We start from the raw sequence: 16,956 nt of genomic DNA on the forward strand, positions 1-16,956 counted from the left end.
TGCAGCGTATGAGCTGGGGACATCTCCTTGGCTCTGCCAAGTCATGTCCAATATGGTAATTTTCACGCATCGCTGGGGAATACATATCAGGTTCACATATGGCTGCCTGGATAATAGCTACTCTGGATCTGGTTCTCATCTTGATGATGGGGAATGAATGGGCAGAGTCACAATGACAGCTACATGGTCAGCAGGGTCTATATTAGATAATCAAACTTTTGAAAGTTCGACTATCATATGGTCGACACCATATGATCGAACTTTTAAAAGTTCGAATATCTAACAAAAAATAAATAAACTACACAAAACACCTACCTGAAAGTTTTAAGCAGGGGCGCAAGCCACCCTGCCCCCCCCACACCCCCCTTTAAATATACCAACTCCAAGATCGCACTACAGTGCAGCAAAGGGAAATCTTCCCATTCCGCACTGTACGAAGATCTCCGTTACAACATTCAGACATTCAAAAATTTGATCATATGGTGTCGACCATATGACACTCGAAATTTTGACTGTTCGAACATTCAATATAGACCTGGTCAGCAGCTACAGAGGCAGGGAAAAAAAGAAACATATAAAAAAAACTATCATCCAGGAATGGTTGCATGAGCCTGGACCCTAAAAGGAAAATCCTTGGGGTTGTGCACTTCATAAACACTCCAAAGCTGCATAAAGACCAAATATAGAGACGAAAATGGGAAATCGAACTGACCTACCAAATCCTCAAGAATTATCTTCATGAAAAACACAAACATCTGCAGATAAACAGCTACCATGCCTACAACAGCCACAGACTCTTTCTGGCCTTACCTATAAAGGGCAGTACATACTCTAAAGTTAACATACAAACCTATTTTTGTTTTTTCTAATAAACTTGTAAGCATTGACAAATCTACTACAAACAGTAACTCAATGCATCATGAATAGAAAAGCCATCCTTCTAGTGTACTTAAACATAACGCACTGCCATTTTTTTGGAAAGAAGGGAAAAAAGCTAAACCCAGAGCTATGTGAATTTATTGATAGAGAATCTGAAGGACTGAATCCTGTGCTAGTATCTAGGAAATTTACATATCATAACCTTTAGACGTCATTTGAAGCACCTACCTGACTGAAACTGTGGCCAGCAACTAAGAAGATATAAAAACTCCCCCCTTACATATTGAGAGATAGGCTTAATAGAAGGAGATGATATGGAAGTCATTTGGATCTTATCTGTGTCTGGTGCTATTTTCTTCCCGGGGACCTTGTGCTTCCGCTTTTTTAAAATGGTCAAAAAGGCATGGGGAAGTTTCTAGCAAAATGTGAGGAATCACTTTTTCAAATTAGCCATAATTTCTCTTTTCTTTCCAACACAAGCTCTGCATTATATATTTAGTGGGATGCACAGAACTGTTTCATTGCTTAAAGGATCACAAAGTAATCAGCCTTGATATCATCAGGCAAGTGCTTTATAATCAGTTGTTGTTTACAGATGTATGCAACCTCTCCTAACTCGGTTGTGATTTGTCAGTCAAAGGGGAGCAGGCACCCATGCAAGAAAAATAGTATAGATGCAGTAAATGAACAGATTTGTAGCTAAAGTTATGGCTGGAATTCCAATTCAATGTTTAAAGTCAACGTTATATCATGTAAGAAATTTAAGGTTCAAGTTATATACTTTTTCAGTCCAATTTATGAGAAAACCAATAAGTCTTATAAAATAACTTAGGAAAATATGAGTGTCCACCCAAAAATGTATAATACCCAAATCAGTACTTAGGCAGATTCACGGAAGTGCACCCTATTAGCCTCAGGGCTTAGGTATCCTGTCTAGATCCAAGAGGGAGAGGTTACACTGCTCATTTCCTATGCAGAACACACTGAGGACATGTGCAATATAAGAGCAGCCTAAGTCCTGTGAACTGAGGGCACAGTTAATGTGTAGCGCAAAACAAATGTAACATTTGCTAATATACAGTATGCAAACAGAATTATAACAATTTGTGGATTTCTGACTTCTTAGTGTGAGTCAGTATCACTGAAACACAAGTTATCATAAGTTCCCCTTAAAAAATTAGGATAAGCTGCAAGGGCTCCACCCCCTCTATACCTCCATCTACACTTAGTTAAATATAACGATGTCAAGGATGCTTTAACACTGGAAAAAGGACTGTTCCTTTTCTAAAGGGTAATGTTCATTTCTAGCTTCTTCTCAAGTATCTGTCTCACTGCAAACTTCAGGTCAGTTGTACTGCATTCTGATCTGACTCCGAACTGCTGAGCTCCCATCTTACTGTCTACTACTACTATGCATATTGATTTATCAGTTACCCTTCTCCAGAGCTATCATACAATGTGGCAGGAGTTTGATACCTCTATACTGCCCACAGATGTGAATGTCCTTTTTTGATCTTGAACACTGGCACTAGTATGCTTATTCTCCGCTCATCTGGAATACGCTTTTCTCTTTATACTATGAGTACCATCAGGAGCCATTTCTCCCCTATCTCATCCAACATCTTTATCGGATCTGTTGTGACCTCATCTGAGCCTGTTGCTTAACATGACTTCATTTTCCTTTGTGCTGTTCTTATTTCTTCTAGGGTTGGTGTTTCCGATCATCCCCAGATACAACCCTGGCACACTGCCTGGGAAAATGAGGAGAGAAACTACTGCTTATTATGAACATAGGTATGTCCTTCACCACCACAGCTGCACATTTGTGTAAATGGACTGTTGAACTGCATCCTTTACAATGCTTTGCTTGAGTTACTTACTTGCATACATATCGTGGATCATTCCCACTACAACTGAGTGTTTCAGTAAAATACCCTTTTTTAAGATACAATAACCATTTTTAAGCCTATGTATAAGGCAGTGCAAATGATGGTTTAATCACCAAATAATACTTTGTGAGTTTTTAATGCATTCAAAATATGCAGATTATAAGCTTTTAAATATAAAACATAACTAAATAAGGGATACAATAACAAGAAAATGCAAGCCCTGCAAAATTAAAGCTCTGGACTAAAATGGAAAATTCTGTAAAACGTGTTCAATAAAATTCTTTTTTAAGAAGCACGATGACAAACTTTTTCTTTTACTGGGATCCAGACAGTCTATAATTCTGGATAACTACTATAGTCTTTAGTTAAAACATCTAAAGCAATGGCACTATACGTCTTTACAAGCTCAGTAGCTGAACTGTGCAACATGCCTTTCACAGTGGACTATGTGGGCCAAAAATGTAATGGCAAGCATTAATTATTAATGGCAGAATTAAGCTACAGTAAACATGAGGGTTCACAGTCATGAATCAAAGACAATTTCCTAAGTTCAACTTCCATGTGCAGCTAAAAGAGTGGCTCTGTGAGACAGACATGCAAGCAAATGAGGCTTCTTCTCAGAAAGGAAAGAGCATCTATCTACCAAGTTAAAGAAATATGCTTTTTGTTTTATCAGTACCTTGTCGTCTTCTGTTGCTAATTTTTCTAAAGCACGTCCCTTCAATGAGCCTGTTTAAGCGCTGCTGTTTGATTAGTTCCATTATTTCAGGCGTTATCTTGTCCTTTAACTCCCTGTTTCAAAAAATCAGTCCAAAAATACACAGTATAAATGCGGTGTGGTAAGGAAACAGACAACACACAAGAAAAGCCACATGTTTTTAGAGATTAACTGCACACACCACGCAATCTTAAGATGCACATCATAAAAACAAACAGCGAACATGTTTGTTTTTCACATATTTATAAAAAAAAAAATCTGTCTCCCGAATTTTCACTCTTCTATTCATAACTGAGAGCTTTAATAGCATCCAGCATCACTACTACTGCTTTCAAACTCAGAGAGTGAAAGATCTAATCTAGGAAGAACTGTACATCTATCATACCGATGAATTCTGTGCTTCCAGCAGCTGTCTGGGGAAGGGAATAGTACAATTTACTCTGTTAAGGTCTTCTAAAATCATCAAGCACAGAGTGAAAAATGTGGCTCAAAGGAAAAGTCAAAATTAACTCATTCATGAATAGTAGTTAACAAAAGTCACTCCACTAATAGTCTAAACATTTCCTTAAATTCCTGAGCATTTTTGAAAATCAAGTTAAAATGAATAGGCCAAAGAATTTTCAATATATTGCCAACAGTGAATATGATTAAAATGTATAAACAGCAATTTTGTTCCGTACAAACTTTTCCTTATAATAATCATGCTCAACACATTCAAAGGTTTTACATAAAAAAATGATAATATCACTGTTCTGATGTAAAACATTTAAATGTTCTGTATGTAATTAATGAAAGGAAGTTTTTAACTGCAAAAAGGATGGCACAGTTGGGCAGGGGGTAGCATTGTCACCTCACAGCAAGAGGCTCTCTAGTTTCATTTTCTCAGCTGGGTGCCTTCTGTACTGAGTCTGCATATCCTCCCTATGTTTGCATGTATTTTCTCTGGGTGCTCTCACATTTCAAATTCATGCAGTACGTGTGTGCGTGTGGTATGGAAGAACAACCACGGCAGGGCTAGCCACCAAGTGGGTAAACATTTGATGTAGTTGATGGCCACTGTTGATATGACCCTGATACCAAGTGCAAAATGAGAAAAGGGAGGTTATGTCTGGATGGATGGATCATAATGCATAAAATCCACATTTACAACATCTTGAATCCTGGCAACTCTGAAATTAAGATACATAGGATTGGCAGCACTTTAATTCGGACAGACCTACGTTATCAAATCATGGCAAGTAATTACTTTCTTGGTGCTTGTTTTTTGATACAGTCACAGAAATATAACACTTATGCTTATTTGCATAATTAGAACAATAATAGCACTTTAAGCTGTACAACATACAGTGAAACCTACAGTGTAAGTATCAGTGACAACCACCTGAGCTAACACCTAGTCATGATACCTTGGCATTTCACTTGGGTTTGGAAATATTAATGTAAATAAGGAAATAAAACACATCTCATAATGACTAAATGAAACTAACAATATCTCAAGTGTAGTGCCATCATACATGCATTTCTCTGTCCCATACCATGACATTTTAAACTCTGCTTTTCAATAATACATAGCTCAGTTATAAAAAATATGAATGCAAATATCAAAAATGCAATACCTTCATTAAAAAAAATATATATCACTTTATTTCTCACATACTGTCCTCTCACTGGTTGCATAGCTTTGATTTTTGCATAACTTTATTAAGGAAGTTGAGTCCAAAAAATATGAAGAGGCTGGTAAGAAGCTACTGGTTAAATGTGAATTCACAGTGAAAGACGTGCAACTCAAGGACTTAGTACAAACAACTCAAAGCATTAGTAACCGCACCTTTCCTTTTAAATAAAGGCAAAATATATCTGAACTACAGGAAGATCTTGGGTATACGAAACACCAATTTTACTAATATGGCACCTTGCAAGTGTCATGAGAAATGCTAATAATCCAGGCTGATTAGTGGATGAAGGATTTGAAAAGTGACAATAGAGAGCCTTATCCAGTGGGTATTTTTTTTATACCACTGCAAGCTTTACCTTGTCATATGTACTGCCTAAATCAACTCTTTTTTTTATTTCTGCCCAGAAGTAACTGCACTTTTGCTGTAGTTTTGAAGAATAAAGGCAATGCAAAAGTTGCTATGTTGCCTGCTTTAGCATCACTGTAATGTGCTTTTAATAAAGGGTGGCATGCCTGTTAGAAGTATGAGAACTGTGTCCAGGGATAAAGCCCAGAGTGCAGCCTAGACAACCTGAACTCTCTTACTGGGTCATGTGTCTTGTTGGAGCTGGCATGAGGAGAATGAGTGCTCACACCTGGGGATGGGGAGGTTGGGGTGGGGTATGGAATGGGCTCATCCAATACAACAAACCCTTCAGAGGAGGGTGAAGACACAAAGGATGGGATATGGAATGGGATCATCCAATACCACAAACCCTTCAGAGGAGGTGAAAACACAAAGGGTAGGATATGGGATGGGATCATCCAATACCACAAATCCTTCACAGGAGGGTGAAGACACAAAGGGTGGTATATGGAATGAGATCATCCAATACCAAAACCTTTCAGAGGAGGTTAGAGGCACACTACAACAAAGTAGCAAATTTTGCTACAGAGCTCCCATGTAGGGCTTATCAGTGCCTCACCTTAAAACAATTACAATGCTTAGTACTACCACAGCACCTAATTAACATCCAACTAGTCACAGACCATCATTTTATCTACAGCCCCAATAGCTCACACTCATAGAAACATACCTCAGCAGTGTACTCAGTGCAGAGAGTTAATTTCCAGTGGAAAAAAATATTCTGGTCAAACAATGCTGCAGGAGATGCTCTCACAAGTTCACAGATACTTACTAGGCTACTGATTTGAGAGGATCGTTAAAAGCCTAGCTTTACATTCCCATGGTAGTTTTTTTAGCCCCTATATTTTATGTATAAATAAACTAGAGGTGGGTAGAACAAGGATACGTTGGAATCTTTACTTGTTGCCCCTTTCCATAAAGAACACATGTGCTAAGCTTTGGCATGAATTTACAGTTTGCCATCCAGTCGTCCAAATTTAATTTGAGTAAAATAGGAGAAGTTACGTTTTCTTTATGCATAATGGAAGGCAGTTCCATAAGAGCGGTATTATCTGTGATACATATCAGTTCCTCCAACATGTCCTGTTTATGTTGCAAAAGAGACTGAGATCCTTTGATCAGGTGTTAATGCTACAGTTGAACTTACTAAGGTATAATAGATCTGACAGGAGAGGGTCTGCTGAAGCTGTATACACAAGGGAGAAGTCTCTTCTTTGTAGTCTATGTTGTTGTTGTTTGTCTTTTCAGCTTAGGGGTCGCCACAGTGGAACTCCAGTCCGCTAATAACTGTCAGTAGATTTTTATGGTGCCGAGTTGCCAGCCCAATGCCCAACCTTCAGCGAAGGCACGCCCATTCACGCATGTCTTTCGGAGGCCACTTGACCATGGGGAGGACATGCAGACTCCACACAGAAGGCACTCCAGCCGAGAATCAAACAGGAGAACCTCTTGCTGTGAGGCAACAATGCTACCGCTGTACCACTGTGGCTTCTTCTTTGTAGTCTATATGATACTAATAAGAGGGATAAAACTTTGAGATGGTCTGCATAGTTTTTTATGCTTTAAGCCCTTTTTTTTTTTTTTAAATAAAATGTTGTGGCTATTCCAGTCATGCCAGTTGTTTGGATAGGTGCATACAGAAAAGTGCATTATATTCAATGATTGGCCTAATGAGAACAGAGTATAGTGGAATACTGGACCTGGAGGCCATATCTTTGGCTATAAGCTATGCAGTAAAAATGGACTTCCTTACAAAAGTGGATATGCGGTGATCAAAAAACAGTTCATTGACTTAAGGGATCAACTTTCAGGGGTGCATTGTCAATGTGATAGTTACATGAGTGGTCAAGCCTGCTGAAGGATACGTTATACATTTTTTTGACATTTAGTTTTAGTATATGGTTTGACATCAGCTATATGTTTGAGAAAGGCACATGAGGATCTTGCAGTCCTCTGGAGAGTTTATGATAGCACCCAGTTTACAGTTATCTGTAAACTTAGTCAGTCATAATCCCTTATCATTTGCTTTGACATCCAAGAAGCAAGTGGCAAAGAGGAGTGGCCCAAGGACTGATCCCTGGAGTACACCGCTAGTCACAGTTTTGTTGTAGGAGGTACAGCCACCATCCTAATTTCCAGGTTTCTGTTTGTAATAAACAATTTACTACCCAATGGAACTACTTAAGGGTTTATATTTAACTGAGGTTGGGGGATTGTTGACCTTTAATTGCAGATTTTGCAGTTGGGAAAAATTACCAAAGGTTTACTTCACTGAATGGCAAATGATTTCATATAGCTAATACAAAGGCACATTTCAGTCTACAAAAAGAACAGTTTCACCTTGTTTTGAAGACAGCATTCATAAGGCACTCTGAAGCAGTGCTTATCCTGCATGAACATGAAAATGTCAAAGACTGAAAGCTAAATCTCATAAATGTTCTGTTTTTTTTTTTTAACTTGTGTTTGTGAATGGCGGTGTCCCACAATCCTATAGGGGTGGACAGAGACACACTACTACATATGTAAAAATATGCTAGTTTCCACATTTTTGGACAAATGTACTAATTTCTTCATTGGCCTTTATCCACATTTTTGATGCTTGCAGGTTGAAAGGTATGTAACTTAATAAAATAAAACCATTGCAAACTTTTTTTTTTCAATTTACATTCTAGCACACATCGTACTGCACAAACTAAATATATATTTTATAAAATAATGTATGGTGTATGACTGGCGACATCCTTGGAGAAAGTGGTATGGTCATTATTTCTGAAAGAAGTGGCTATCTAAAAGGAAAAGAGTTTTTTCATGATGAAATGCAATACACTTGCAGCAGGTCATGGCTAAGTAAGCAACTACTCCAGCTGTATGTGGAGGAGCATAAAGTGAATCTTAAAATAAGAAAATATTTTGTATATTAACAATATGGTTATGTAATTGAGACATCTGGCATGCAACAGGCTGGAAGCATTCTTAGTAGCTGGGATATTGCTCAGTATGCTTATGAGCTGTTAGAAAAAGTCAAAAGGGAACTGCCACAGGGGCTCAGCAAGTGATAGGTGATTAGGGACTATTTTTACTACTTATTTCTTAAACTTATAAGGATTTATTCCCAATATTCTAATGGGAGCTATTATAGGATTTACACCTGTTGGAATATGGTACGAGGCAATAAAAACATGAGATTTCAATTCATCTGTATGAAATAACACACATACCAGACTCTCAACTCCCATAAAGGAAATATAGTAAAAAGGGAACTACAAGCAACAAATTCATTTTCCATACCCCACCCCACATGGGGGGGGGTTCACCTCGCATACTCCTGTCTATTTATGACCAGTCCTGAAGTTGCATAATCAGTAAACCAGGGCAAACACCTTGGGTTTCACCAAATTCTTTGCATCTTCTGTGTGTAAACTAAATGGAGATGAGCAGTTTTAAGTGTTTCCTTTCATAATGTATATAATACACTACACTTGACCCTTCAATATTTTCTCAGATTGCATATTCTTCCAACTACTCATTAATGAAAATTTTAATTCAGAAGATGTACCTGCATCTCACACTCATGTTCTACCACCTATATATATATATATTTGTTGGTGTTCAGACACTAGCCACTTTACTTGGACAAACTAATCAGATATGCATGTTTTAAACAGTATTATCTGACATAAATGCTCTTGAATTATATTCAATAACAACATCCAAGAGAATGATTTTTCCAGAGCTTAAATTTATTCAACTATGGGAATGTTTTTTAATACAATTTTTTTGTTACTGCTCAGTTACATTTGGTGTACTGCTACTAGTTGGTGTGTACATCCCCAAAACATTATATTATAACTCCACTTCTGACATATAAATTCTCTCTTTCACTTTAAATCTAACACACAGTTCCTTTACATAAAAACAGATTACAGTACACGTCCTTGGCCTTAGAGACTTTTATACAAGTATCAGAATCTCAATGTTAATAATATGATTTACTTTAAAGGCATATAATAGCCACAGTGGTGAAAAGCCTAGCCAAGTGATTATATGGAAGTTCTCTATTCATATTTCAGACAAAAATGCAAACCTAAAAGTAGAGTCACCTGAATCAAATCCAGAAAAAACAAATGCGTTGTAAGATGTTACAGGATGGCAGTATTTTACTGTTATTTATTTTTCAAGTTTACATTTGTTTGCCAGGGTAATACACTGATCAAAACTAACCATTTGCAGCTATTGCCTGAGTTCTTTGCTGGCTGCAAAATATTCCCAAGTTAAAAGTTATACCTTCAAATGGGTGTCTGTTGAAATGTCAACAACCATAAAGTACAGTTGTATAAAATCTTACAACAGTAGATGGCCTTCTTTTCACTGTTGAAGTATTTGACACTCTGGGAATCTCCTGCCAAGGATAGCCCAATATGCGGCCAGCATACCAAAGCCTTTATTACCTAGGGAGCGTCATATATCAGACATATGCTCCTCACACAAGCACAGAGCACAAAGTACATACTCTTTCAACTCAGAAGTGAGGTGTCCCAGGAGAACTATAACCCCCAGCAAAAACGAGGGCATGTCCCCCCAGAAAAAAGGAATTCAGGAAGACAAGGACATGAACTTCTCAGCCAGAAGTCAAATACCACTCATGCAAAAAAAAAAAAAAGAGAGAACAGAAGGTGCAGGAGGGAGGAAGTGAATAGTACAACAGTGAAAAAAGGACATCTACTGTTATGGTAAGATTTTACACAACTGTACTATGGGTTTACCTTTACACAGCTGCACTATGGGTTTACCTTTACACAGCTGCACTATGGGTTTACCTTTACACAGCTGCACTATGGGTTTACCTTTACACAGCTGCACTATGGGTTTACCTTTACACAGCTGTACTATGGGTTTACCTTTACACAGCTGTACAATGGGTTTACCTTTACACAGCTGTACTATGGGTTTACCTTTACACAGCTGCACTATGGGTTTACCTTTACACACCTGCACTATGGGTTTACCTTTACACAGCTGCACTATGGGTTTACCTTTACACAGCTGCACTATGGGTTTACCTTTACACAGCTGTACTATGGGTTTACCTTTACACAGCTGCACTATGGGTTTACCTTTACACAGCTGTACTATGGGTTTACCTTTACACAGCTGTACTATGGGTTTACATTTACACAGCTGCACTATGGGTTTACCTTTACACAGCTGCACTATGGGTTTACCTTTACACAACTGCACTATGGGTTTACCTTTACACAACTGTACTATGGGTTTACCTTTACACAGCTGTACTATGGGTTTACCTTTACACAGCTGTACTATGGGTTTACCTTTACACAGCTGCACTATGGGTTTACCTTTACACAGCTGCACTATGGGTTTACCTTTACACAACTGCACTATGGGTTTACCTTTACACAGCTGTACTATGGGTTTACCTTTACACAGCTGTACTATGGGTTTACCTTTACACAACTGTACTATGGGTTTACCTTTACACAACTGCACTATGGGTTTACCTTTACACAACTGCACTATGGGTTTACCTTTACACAACTGCACTATGGGTTTACCTTTACACAACTGTACTATGGGTTAACCTTTACACAACTGTACTATGGGTTTACTATCAAAACAAAGAAAGACACCTCTGTTTGCTTAATATATCCAAAAATAACACCGGAAACAAAAACATTTTTACATCACAATGTCGAACGTTGATTTTCTGATGTCTGCATTCAATGTTATTCGAAACAACTGTAGGTGATGTCAGACACCCAGGCTATTCAGCTTAACATGCCCTTACACTTTCACTTCTACAGCACAAGTTCTTACTGTTTTGCAGGGGGAAGGTCCCCCCCACTCTCTACAAATTACATATACCAACTCTGAGATCACACCACAGTGAGGAAAGGGGTAAATTCCCTGATACTCACTGTACCACGAGCTCCATTCACAATGCTGAACTCATACTAACAATTCACACTTTACATTCAATATTATGGGTTTGTACTACTCCAGGTTGGGATTGTGCAAATTTGAAACTGTGCTTTCTTTGAAATGACGTTCGATCAAAAGCATTTCCAACTTTTAATAGTAAACTGTACTGCATCCTTCCATATCACTGCTGCAGTATTCATCACTTCTGGTAGAAGGCGAAAGCTACAGTGAAGGCATGGAGGAAGAAGGCAAAGTGGAGACTTCCACAAACAAATGCAAGACAGCCTTGGTAAAACCTGCCCTGGCCATGGAAATGATATCCAATTTGTAATGTTTTGTGACTGTGTGAACGGAAGACCAAGTAAAAGCTTCAAGGATGGAGTTGGTGTTCAAATCTTTGAAGAAAGCCCCTGAGGAGGCCACTGATCTAGTAGAAAGAGCCCTCATGGAAGAAGACAATTACTTACCATGAAAAGAATAACAAAAAAAAATGGCTTTGGAAATCCAGGCTGAGATGGTTTGCTTACAAACTGCCAAACCCAATGTTCTGGTAGGAAGAGAAACAAAAATCTGATCAGATTTACAAAAGGCCTTAGTTTTGCCTAAACAATATCTGAGCTGTCTATGCAAATCCAAAGTATGCAAAACCTTCTCACTTACTGATTGACAAGAAGGGAAAAAAAGAAGAAAGCTGGACACACTGATTAAGGGACAGTTCTTTAAACACCTTGGGCATAAAAGAAGGGTTTGTAAGGAGAGAGACCCTGTCACTATGAAAAACCAAAAAAGGGACTGCCATCAAGGCCTGTAGCTCAGAAACCCTTCCGGCAGAGGATAAAGCAACCAATAAAACAGTCTTCCAGATGCAATGTTGCAAAGAAGCAGCAGCAGTAGGCTCAAAAGGAACGTGAGTCAGCTTTTCAAGGGCAAAATTAGGATACTAAGGAGCAGTGAGCTTTCTTGGAGGGATTCTAATATGGAGGACACCTGTACGAAACTGCCTGACCTCCAACCTAGAAGCAAAAGGATGAGTAACAGGCAGACATGCAGAAATGTCTGACAAGTGGGTTTTCACTGAAGAATTTGTCAAGGCAGCACACAGGTAGGAAGGCACCATGGGGACCCCCCCCCCCCATTAAAAAGGGATCCTAATGACATTTAAGACACCAAACAGATCATTTCTTCCATTTGGACATACGTGATTTTCTGGTATTGGGTTTCCTGACCTACTACAGGACCCTAAGCACATCCTCAGAAAACTGGTGTTGGAAAGGAATCAAAACCCTATCACTCAAAGTGTCAGTTGAACAGTGGACAGATGACGGTGAAGAACAGTGCTTGTATCCTGTGTGAGAAGATCCATGTGGTGAGGTAACTTGTGATGATTTCCCCTGGCCAGATGGAATATGAGAAGAAAACAATGCTGTCTGGAATCAAAATGGGGTCACCAACAACATTTTTGGAAAGTTCTTGATTTTGTGAAGGAAGATGAGGAAAGACATACAGGGACATTCCTTTCCAAGAAAAATACATGGCATCTACCTTCCAAGCCAAATAACTTGGGACTCTGGAACACAACTGAGGGAGGTGCCTGTTCATAGGGGAGTCAAAAAAAGATCTACTTGAGGAATACCCCACTGATGAACTATGTCCAGAAACGCATCATTCTGAAGCATCCATTCATGAAGCTGTGTCCTGGACCTGCTAAGAGAATCTCCCACAATACTGCACTCTGAAAATATAGACACTGCCTTTAGGGTGACCTGCAGATTGATGGCTATGTCCCATGCTTGAAGGGCCCACCTCCAAAGAAGTAAGAAGTTACGCTCCCTTGTTTGTTGTCCATATAAACTTTCAAGGGACCCAGGACCCAGAGCACACTGAAAGCTTGAAGGACCAGAATAGTAGCCTGCATTTCCTTAATGTTGATGTGATCCACCCTCTGCTGTGGGGACCAAAGGCTCCATACCTTCAGGGTGCCTGAAGTGGCTCCCCATCCCAGCTCTAATGAGACTGTGAAGAGTTCCTGAGAGCTGAGGAGGGTATAAAGCAACACCCAGGTTAAGAGATAGCTGCCAAATCCACCAATGAAATTCTTGTTTGAGACAAGGAAATAGCAGCTGGGATCAGCTGTTGAAGCCAGACTGATTTCAAGTTTCACTGAAACTTCCTCATATAAAACCTGGCCCTGGGAAGCATGGGGATAATGGAGGCCACGAACCCCCGAGCCTCCCGGGGTAGACGACAGGACAGGGGAAGCAGGGACAGAAAACAATTTGTTAGCAGCAAAACCTAAGAGGCAGGAAGTGATACCAGCATTGGAACAGTCTGGAACCCGTAGCCTAGAAAAATGTGATCCTGAGGTGGTGTCCACACTGACTTCTAAAGGTTGACAGTGAACCCCAGACTATGCAATAGGCACTGGGGTAAAATAAAGATCCTGCACCAACTTGCAATGGGATGGAGCCTGAAGCAAAAGGTCACCCAGATAAGAAAAATCTAAATATCCTGAAGCCTGCAATAGGCGATTACAGGGGCTAGACATTTATTGAACAATGTTGGGGCTGCTGAAAGCCCAAAGGGCAAAGCAGAGAACTGAAAATGAGAGGAATAGAGAAATACAAATATTTCCTGAACAGAAGGTGTACAGAGATGAGAAGGTAAGCTTCCTTCAGATCCAAGGCAACCAGAAATGTCTGGGGAAGCAATAGATGAAACAGTGTGTTAAGGGAGCAGGGCCGGCCTTTGCTCAACTGGTGCCCTAGGCAAAAGGGCTACAACAACACCCCCCACACCACCTGGTGCCCCCATCCTGACATACCTACACCATCCCGATTACTAGAAAAGCAACCCTGTTACAGTGGCGCCCTAGGTGGTCTCCTAGCTTGCCTATGCCTAAGGCCGGCTACATAAGAGAGAGTACTCAGAAGAAAGGCACTATGAGAAAGGTATTAAGAAAAGGAAAGATCTAGGACAGATCACCAAAACCCCACTTTCCTGGAGACCAGGAACATCCTGGAATAAAAACCCAAATCCTCTCTGTCTGTGGAACCGGTTGAATATGATTCTGGTCCAGCAGTCACCTGCCAAAATGCAAAAGAAAGGGAAAGCCTGAGGGACAAGAGAACCTGTCCAAAAGGAAGGGATGGCAGACAGTCATATGGTTGCAGATTTGTCAGGAAAGGACTGCTTTTGTGGCCTAGGCATTTGAGTAAGCTTATCAGAAAAAAAAAACATGCGTAGGAGCCTTCTTACTTTAGTAAGGCTGTCTACGTAAAAAAGCAGTCTTACTAGGACAGTTCCTCTGAAACTTGGGAATTGGTGAGACAAAAATCTGCCTCAAATCTTTCTTGATCCTGTAAGGTCTTGAAAAGGTCAGCCACAGCAGTACCAAAAAACAAACTCTGCTTTTCCAAGGGAGTATCCAGAAGATTTGTTTTGATATGATCTGGCAAGACTTGAATGGAGGAAGCCAGGAAAAGCGCATCACTGAGCCAGAGGCAGCAGCCCTAGAAGATGCATCTGCTGCATCATAGCTGTATTTGATAGAGTGATGGGCAACCTGAGAAGTGGAACTCAGCGAAGAGAGAGGTGAGGTCTTACCCTCAGTCAGGCATATCAGAATCAATCTTCCCAATTTGTGAAAGAATAAACAAGATGTACCTTGTCATACGAGTCTGGTAATCGGTATCCCTGGAGGCTAAAGTAACTAAACTGTATACCTCTTTACCAATCATTTCCATTGTTCTACTGTCCTTATCTGAAGGAAGAGGCTTGGAAGTAGGCAAAATCCTATAAGGCTTATCAGTAGATATAGAAATCACTGCAGGATCAGAGGAAGGGCACTTGTACAAGAACTTGCAGGCATTCGGCACCTTATAAAATTTGCTAGGTTTCTTAGGAGCCGGAGGCTGAGAATTCAGTATCAGTGAAGCCCCAGAGAAGGTATACAATAGAGTATCCATCACAGGAGGGGCAGTAGAAGATTTAGGAGTCTCTATTTGGATGTCCAAAACCTGGGAATAATCCCATTTAAAATGCACCATCATTCACAGAACAGTGTCACCAAAGGAAAGCTCCTCCAAAGGAGAATCAGGACTAACAGATTCCTCCTCCTCAGCCCCACAGTCTAAACATGAAGGCTACTAAGATGAATATGCTAAGTATACAGTCTCAGAATCAGCAGTGCAGGAACCAAAATCCCCTGAGGAGGCGTTAATGCCATAAAAGCACTGAACATGCTTTCAGTGAAGTTCTGCCATTCCAGACGTTGATCTGTGGGAGCTGACACCACTTGCCTTTTCTCCAATGAGGCCTCCACTCTGAAAATATGCACAGGTTTGGACCCCGGCTTGGATTCAATTAAGGTACCCAGCACCTCTTTCCTCACAAGGATCTGAGGAATCCCTCAGGGTCTCTCAGAAATAATCAGCCATGGTTCCCCCTCAATTTCTGTGGCAGATGTTTGCAAAGTCTCCAAGGATTTGCAAGAAGCAGATTGCATTCTGGCCTCTGAAAAGTTTGCGGCAGAGGAAACGAAAGGTAATGCTGGGTTATCCTTTGGGTTCTCACTGACCTCAAGAAAGACGTTCAGTGGAGGCTGGACAACAACAATCTCAGGCGCAGACTTCTTGGCCTTTTTTTTTAAGCCATAGCTGTACCTCAGGGCAAGTAGATTCTGCCGTGGTATCATGGGCCACAAGCTTGAGACGTTGGTTCTCAATGTATATGGGAAGTGAAGAAAGGAGACTATGCAAGGTCTTTGGTACAAAAGCCTAACAGATAGAACAGTGAGTGTGGTCATGAAAAGCACCTAAGTAAAACAGGCACCTATAGTGGGGGTCTTTATGGGTAATCTGCTTCCCAAACTAACATTTCTTTTTCATGGATGACAAGTAACCCACTGAACAACATAAGAAAAAGAAAAAAGAGTGGGCTACTTATCTGAATGATGCAGGCTTGGTATAACCAGGGAATGTGATGGGCATTCAAACTGACATATGGCAATGGCATTCAGACTGGTGGCAATGAAGTTCTGAGTTGGGGGCATACGTACGTCACCTTTATGCCCTAGTGGGGAGCACATGTCTGATGTATGATACTTCCTAGGCAATAAAGGCTTTGGTACACTGGCCAGATGTTGGGCAATCCTTGGCAGGAGTTCACAAAGGTGATGAATACTGCAACAGTGATATGGAATGACATACATATTAATACACACACACACACACACACACACACACACACACACACACACACACACACACAAAATAAGTCATTCTAAGGCTGCTTATGCTGGAGTACAATTATCTCGGAGACACTATGTGCAAGTAGCAGAAGTGTGAGGGGAGTACAGCTTCCACATCCAAACGTAAAGGGATGTAAAGCCCCACCTTGTTACAAAACTACCTTTTTTGTTGGTCTAAATCATAGTTTATATTTTTTAAGT

The 16,956-nt window shown here is 40.1% G+C and overlaps 1 protein-coding gene across 5 annotated transcripts in view; it reads right to left on the minus strand.

The window, feature by feature from the left end:
• The window catches only part of ELMO1 (engulfment and cell motility 1), a 3,030,107-nt gene that overhangs the window by 424,800 nt on the left and 2,588,351 nt on the right, over nt 1-16,956 (minus strand). For all 5 annotated transcript variants that reach the window (XM_044065043.1, XM_044065038.1, XM_044065039.1 and 2 more), the window contains one exon: nt 3,448-3,560. In XM_044065043.1, coding sequence (XP_043920978.1) covers nt 3,448-3,560 — 113 coding nt within the window. The remainder of the gene's footprint in view (nt 1-3,447; nt 3,561-16,956) is intronic.

Source organism: Protopterus annectens, chromosome 3.part0 (assembly GCF_019279795.1).
Source record: "Protopterus annectens isolate FY-2018-M chromosome 3.part0, PAN1.0, whole genome shotgun sequence".
Lineage (NCBI taxonomy): Eukaryota > Metazoa > Chordata > Ceratodontiformes > Protopteridae > Protopterus > Protopterus annectens.